Here is a 7,309-nt window from a genome sequence, read left to right as displayed (position 1 = left end):
TTTATTTCTCTGTGCCAGGCTAAATAAACCTAAATATCGCTGTTAGTTTCTTACAGTGTAACGTTATAAACGGGCCCCATACCTACTCGCTTAGCTAAACCCAGGTGGCCACTTACTTCTGTATATTTTTGCTATAAACAACGAGACCCAAACGAAACATCTGTATTTGCTGTTTCGGTTCCTTCAGACATGTTTACAGCCAGGAACATATTTTACTAATTTACTTTCAGGGACAGGGCAAGATGTTATTCTGGGCTGGTTAGTCACACAGCAGACACAGATAATGCACTTCAGGAACACAGGCTATGTTCAGCCATTACAGAGAGCTATAAACTCCCATGATTCACAGCGAACAAAACAATATTCCAGTCAGTTTGGAGTTTCCCAGCCCTGGCATCACTCCGGTGTTTTACTTTGTCTTTTAAGGTCGGCTGCAGACAGAGATCCCCTCTCCGCTGCTGCTCAGTGTAAACACAAGTCCAGCTGTAATGAATGTCTAACGGTACCAGAACCTGCTGACGTCCCGAATGTCCCCGCCGCAGATCCCCGATGTTCCTGACGACCGTTTACAGTCAGGAACTTTTCAAATCTGAGCGCTTTGTTCTGCTTTTTGGAAACACCAAACACAAGAAGAAGCCTGAGCAGAAATGTTCACATCGATTAGACTTCCAGGATGATTCTTTAAAACGAACTGGAGAGAAAAGAGGTAGCATGTTCCAGAAAACATTCAAACTAGAACCAAGAGAAGATTCAGATGGGGTTGGTTTGCATTAAATTTAAATCCTGATCGCTTGGACGCTAATAGATACAATAGCGTACCGGGTCATTGTGGAAAGAATACAAAAAGGGGGAAAAATTAAAAAAAAGCTCAGAAATATTTAGATTAATCTCAGAAATGTTCTACATAAAACACATGGGCATTTTTTTTAGCTTCAAAAGTCAAACATTTTCAGAAAAAATATGAAATTTAGAGACCCGTTTAATCCCACCGGCAACAATTGTTGTAACTTCTGGGAGTTCTAAAAGAATTGTTTTGACTTTTGGTAGCTAATTGAAGTTTTAAAATAAAATAATAATGTGTCTACTCTAAGCAATATAAATTTCAAGTATCTGGTGTGAAAGGTCACATGACCAGACCTCTTTACTTCCTGCCTGTGACGCTGGAGGTCAATGTCTGTCACTAACCTGTACAAGAGGAAGTCAGTAAAATATTTAAATAAGCAAATATAAATAAAATATTTTGAACATATGTTCTTTCTAGTGTCTTTTACTGATATATAAAGAAAATTGTATCCTTTCATTCATACTAACATTTCCACCTGACTTTGCCTCAGTGATGAAATGACTAAATGAGGTCAAAGGTCGCTTGGCACATTGAGACAATGACATCTGCTGGATGTGGCATTGAATATTTATGTAAAATATTTCTGAAAACTCTTGTAACCATTCTTTGTTATAATAAATTATGCACGTCATAATTTTTCATATTTTTTGATATAAATAGGCCACATTTGGGTAATTTAGACTATAAAATGTACATTTTCACTAACATAACCAACATAAAATGTAATAATTCATAAATATCATATGATAGCAAGCTCCAAGGATTGAAATGCCTGCATTTATTTTGCAGGAATTATTTTTTTAATTAAATGGGTTTAAATTTTCCAGAAAGCAACATGGAAATTCAACTTTAGAAGCTGTAATTTCAAGACTTTTTTTTTAGAAAATCTAGAAATTAATCTCAGAAATTATCTCAAATTTCAGAGTTTCAAAAGTCAAAAATTTGCTAGAAAAAACTCAAATTTTGGGATGTTTTTCTGGCACACCTGGATTCTACCAGATCATCGGTCCGATAGAACTGGACCTGATAGTCTAATCATGTCTTCACAACATTTAGGCTGTGAAACAACTTAAATGAGTTTTATCCACCTGGCCTGGGAGTAAAAAATCACCTCTGTGTAGAAAGGGTTGCAGATCTTTGACCCAGATTAAAGTTCCTCTGAATTTCCACTGTGTGAGTAGAGAAATATTGCGTCTGTCAGAAAAACCTCACTCTAAATACCACACGTCCGTGCTGAAAGTTGGAGCGGAAAGACTGAGGCTTTTCCCATCCATCATGCGCGTCAGGCTGCTGGTTGGCTCAGCGCCAACCATCCGGGACATCCCGCTGTCTCAGCCCCGATATTAGCGCTCCCTTTGCGGATTACTGGACAGCAGAGCGGCTCGGACTCAGCAGATCTTCATCCTCCGGGAGGAAAAGGGGAAATGCGCTCCCAGTTCCCCGGCAGCTTCTGGCCCATTTTGGTTATGGAGACTCCGAACTTTACGCACGGATCCGCGCCTGTCAACGAGTCTCTGCGCCAGCAGCGGTCAGGCAACTCGACTGAAATCGCGCTGCCGATCTTCATGTTCGCTGGCGGAGCCATCGGGAATCTGATCGCCATCCTGGTGCTCTCCGTGTCCAGACAGGAGAAGAAATCGTCCGCTTTCTTCTCACTGGTGCGCGGCCTGGCGGTGACGGACCTGCTGGGCACCTGCATGGCCAGCCCGCTCACCATCGCCAACTACCTGGACCACCAGGTGCTGCTGGACCCCAAGGTCTGCGAGTTTGACTCCTTCCTGCTGCTGTTTTTCGGCCTGACGGGACTCAGCATCATCGGCGCCATGGCGGCGGAGCGGTACCTGGCCATCTGCTGGCCCTACCGGCACCAGCGCTGGGGGGTGAACCGCCGCTCGGCGCAGAAGTTCCTGCTCTTCATCTACATCAGCCATATTCTATTCTGCTGCCTCCCTATGATGGGGGTGTCCAGGAGCGAGCTGCAGCCGCCCGGCACCTGGTGCTTCATCGACTGGAAGACCTCGGAGCCGCTGGCCGCCACGTACTCCGTGCTGTACGGGGCCGTGAGCCTGATGTTGATCCTCGGAACCATCGTGCTGAACCTGGCGGTGTGCGGGACGCTGCTGCTGATGCGCCGCAGAACCGCGCACCGGCCCTCAGCCAGAGCCAGCGTCAGGCAGAGGTGGAGGGCGCTGTCCTCGGCCGCGGAGACGCAGATGATGGCGGTGCTGGTGATGACCTCCGCCGTGGTTCTGGCCTGTTCGGCCCCGTTGGTGGTGAGTAGACCAGAAAACACCAATAGATCGCACCGGATCTGACTTTTATTCATTAAACGGACCTCAGACTGAACCACGTTTGGATCAAATAATCCAAGAGCGGAACAAAAACAAAAACAACAAAAATCAGACAGCTTGCAAACCAAAACAAACTTAGAATGACGTATTAGGGTCACCGTAGAGAGAAAAAGGGAGTCAATTTCAGAAATGTTGTGATCTGAAATTTTCTCAAAAAAATTTCTAACCTCAAGAAGTTGTAAATTTGCAATAAAAAAAATCAGAAATGTTTAGATTAATCTCAAGGATTTTCTAGATAAAACTTTGAAATTTTAGTTTCAAATGTCAGAAGTTTGTGAAAAAATGGTAACCTGGCGGTGTGCAGGTTCAAGTTTTTCTAGAAATCTTTTAGAAAAAACTTGGAAGTTTCAAAATGCAAAAACGTTTTGACTTTTGAAACTAAAAAAATTCAAAGTTTTTTCTAGAAAATGTTTAAAATTGATTTCAAAACATTACTTTCTTTTTCTACCAAAATTTCCCATTTCAAACACAGAAAGTTTCAAGTTTTTTCTACAAATCTTTTGAGATTAACATAACAATTTCTTAGACATTTTTCCTAACAGAAAATTCCAGAATTTTCTTTTGGACATTTTGTAGAAAACAACCTAATATTTATGAGCTTTAAAAGTCAAACATTTGCAGACAAGTTATGCAAAAAGTTTCTAGAAAAAACTTGAAAAGTCAAAAATTTGCTAGGAGACAGAAATTTTGAGTTTTAATGTCAAATTTTATTTAAAAAAAGAACAATAAAATTCTGAGCTCCAAAAGTTTACAATTTGCAAGGAAAAACTCAGATTTGAGAGTAAGATCAGGAATTTTCTAGAAGAGTTTCCAAAGGTGAAAAGTTTTGACTTTTGAAACTCAGAAAGTTTTTTTTTCTAGAAAATTTGAGGTTAATTAAAAAATTTCTGATTTTTTTCTAACAAACATTTATTTGCTTTTATTTATGACTATGAAACATTTCGAGATGATGATTTCTTTATAAGAACAAGAAAATTATGGACAAGCCTGACATCCTCTTCATGAGACTGACTGGGTGTTTTGGAAAAACAGAGTATCTTCAGTCAGAGGCTTGTTCAGATTCGCTGTAATACAGACAGCTACAGGAGATCTTTCCTCTTAACTCTTTGAAGACTTTGAATTAATGACTTACAACAACATTTAATTTCCCTTTCTGATCAATAAAGTGTTTTTAAACTGGGCGTGATTAAACTCCTCATGATCAGAGTAGCACCAATCTGTTCCTGCGTTTCAGGTCCGTATTTTCGCCAACCGTTTCCAGAGCGATCAGAAGGCGGACCTGCGGGCGATCCGGATCGCCTCCCTGAATCCCATCCTGGATCCCTGGATCTACATCCTGCTGCGGCGCTCCCTGTTCCGCCGTCTGCTCAGCTGGTCCGGGCGGTGCGACAGCCCCGTCAGCGTCTCCCTGCCGTCGCCTCACAGCGACCCGCCGCTGTGCCCTGAAATCACCAAGGAGAACCACGTGTTTGCTCAGCTGATGTGCAACGCCAACATCATCACCCAGCTGCCCGCCTCCGTCCGGTTCCCGGCGTTCAGCTCCGACTTCCTGTGCCAGACTTGAAGTTCACCGAAGATGTTTGCTGCAGGGAAGCAGAGAGAAACTGCACAAATCCCCATGGCAACAGGACTAGCAGATATTATTTATTAGCTGAAAGATGAGCACAAAACTGAGCCTTTACTCTGTACCTGTCTGTGTTTTGTTTGTGTTGCCGATAGCCTTAATGATATACAGCTAATTTTATTGTAAAATATCTGAGTCATTTGTTCCCATTACACTGCAAAAATCTTACCAAGTTTTTTTACTATAAATATCTATACTTGAAAAATGGGAGCTTGCTTTAAATTAATAATTCTTTAATACTAATTTAAAAAGTACTGGTTACACAGGCAGATTATTCCACTTATAACATGGAAAAAAAATTATTATTATTATTATTATGTGCAAAAAATGTATAATAGTGTCATCAGCATAAAAGGAAACCAAAGTCTAAAAAAGCAAACAGGGTGAATATAATTTCCAGGCTTGTTTACTGCAAAAACAAACATTTCCAAGTAATTTGGGTCCAGTTTGTAGTGTGAATATCCTACTACACTTGAAAAAAACTAACTTTTCAGAAAGAAATTAGAGCTTGTTGTAGTTTAATAATTCCTCAGTATTGATTAAAAAATAAGTTCCAGTTCCATTGGCAGATTATTTTACTTATAGCAAGACATTTTCCCCAAAATTATCTGCCAATGGAGTTAGTCCTTTTTCATGAAAATTAAGGAATTATTAACTTAAAACAAGCTCCTATATCTTTCGTGTAAGTTAGTTTTGTCTTATTTTAAGTGTAGAAACTATAGGGTAAAAATGCTTGGTAAGATTGTGTGTTTTGCAGTGTAGGCCGTAAACAATCAATTATACATATTAGCTGAAAACAGAAGAACACTCTGAGGTAGGTGAGTCTTTATTTTATACCTGTCATTGGTTTCGTTGTGTGACTTAATGCTTCAGCTAGTTTTGTTGTAAAACAGTTTATGGGCATTAATAAGGTCTTTTTTTAATCACAATGTTGACATATTTCACATAAGTTGCTTAAATGTCTCATTCAAACCTTGTATTTCTCTTTTTAGAGTCAAAAGATAAAAATGTATTTAATGCAAGATGCATATGGAGTTTGAAAAACATGCCTTTGAGTCAGATTAAATCTGAAAAATGACGTTTCTTGAGCCTGAGGAACAGTGGTGAGCAAAGCTAAAAAGCGAGCTGCGCTACACCAATTTCATTTTGACATCATTTACATATTCATTAATACCATTAGATACTGTGTATTTTTATATTTAGTTCTCTACTCTCCATTTACTTGGCTGCCGTATGTTTATTTATTTAAATAAACTATTAAATGTGAGGACAGGAAATGGATTCGCTGTGTAAACAGACTTCAAAATAAAAGCATAAAACCGTCCAACTACTTAAATAATAATTAACAATTGATAAACTTCAAAACATATTTCAAACTTCATTCAGCTGAAAGTTTACAAAAACAGCCAACTAAATTTGCACTTTGGAGTCTTTTCAGAAAAAAATAATTTAAGAAAAGTTTGGTTGCTCTTACTGTTTTCAAAGTTAGCAAAAAACGCAAAAGCGTTCAGCTAAAGATTAGCTCCGCTATTAGCATAAGTGTGGTCAGCACTGCAAACGTACAAAACTTGGGAAAATACTTTTATTAGAGACTAGAGAAGGTCGGATAAGTTTAAATAAACTAAGAATTAGAACAAATAAGAAATATACGTTATTTTTTGTTTTTAAATCAAAGCCGATTCACCGTTTGGCTGTAAAATGTTTTGATTTTCTTTTTGTTACGGCCCATATTTAAAGGTGCATTAGAAATCTTTTTGCCTCGTATTTGACCATATCTGCGTTGGAAGGATTTTCTTCTGTCTTGTATCGTTACTCACATTTGAAACATGCCGATTTTCTGAAGCTCTGACCAAAACATGCTGCTGATGCCTGATGTTATTAAATATTCCTGCAGAAAGTAAATCTGCGCATGTTCAGCGTTGTTTGTTCTTCATCTCTGGAAAGGAAAAACTGTACGGAACAAATTTATAAATCGCTGAAAAAGGTGTGGAAACTGCTAAACATAATGAACATTTACAGAACAATTCATAAACCAATTTGATCTATTTTCTAGTGCAAAAATCGTACTACACTTCTAATAAGACAAAATTAAGTTATAAGTAACCTTTCATCAAGATATGAGCTTGTTTTAAGTAAATATTTCCTTAATATTGATGAAGTACTTGTTCCACTGGCAGATTATTTCACGTATGATATGGGACTAAATGTCTTGTTATAGATTAATTTAATCTACCAATGGAGCGAGTACTTTTCCATCAATATTAAGGAAATATGGACTTAAAACAAGCTCATATCTTGATGAAGTTACTTGTGGTTTTATCTTATTCAAAAATACTTTATTAATCCCACAGGGAAATTAAATGCTGTTGTAGTTCATTAATTTTTATTTCAAGTGGACTAATATTTGTGATAGGAAGATTACCAAAAATACTTGGTAAGATTTTTTTGTTTTTGCAGTGTAGCTCAAACATATCCCTTTATTTATATTTT

At 38.5% G+C, this 7,309-nt stretch overlaps 1 protein-coding gene across 1 annotated transcript; it reads left to right on the top strand.

Annotated features, from left to right (window-relative positions):
- Positions 1 to 2,063: 2,063 nt before the first annotated feature.
- LOC116725328 (prostaglandin E2 receptor EP4 subtype-like) lies at positions 2,064 to 5,066 on the top strand. Its single transcript, XM_032571287.1, has 2 exons — positions 2,064 to 3,117; positions 4,430 to 5,066. Exons 1-2 carry the CDS (start codon positions 2,269 to 2,271, stop codon positions 4,757 to 4,759), a joined length of 1,179 nt encoding a protein of 392 aa, XP_032427178.1. The 5' UTR covers positions 2,064 to 2,268; the 3' UTR covers positions 4,760 to 5,066.
- The last annotated feature ends 2,243 nt before the right edge of the window (positions 5,067 to 7,309 follow it).

The sequence above is a fragment of the Xiphophorus hellerii genome, chromosome 9 (assembly GCF_003331165.1).
Source record: "Xiphophorus hellerii strain 12219 chromosome 9, Xiphophorus_hellerii-4.1, whole genome shotgun sequence".
NCBI classification, from domain to species: Eukaryota; Metazoa; Chordata; class Actinopteri; order Cyprinodontiformes; family Poeciliidae; genus Xiphophorus; species Xiphophorus hellerii.
The sequence above is the reverse complement of the archived record's forward strand: the minus strand, read 5'-3'. Positions and strand labels throughout refer to the sequence as shown.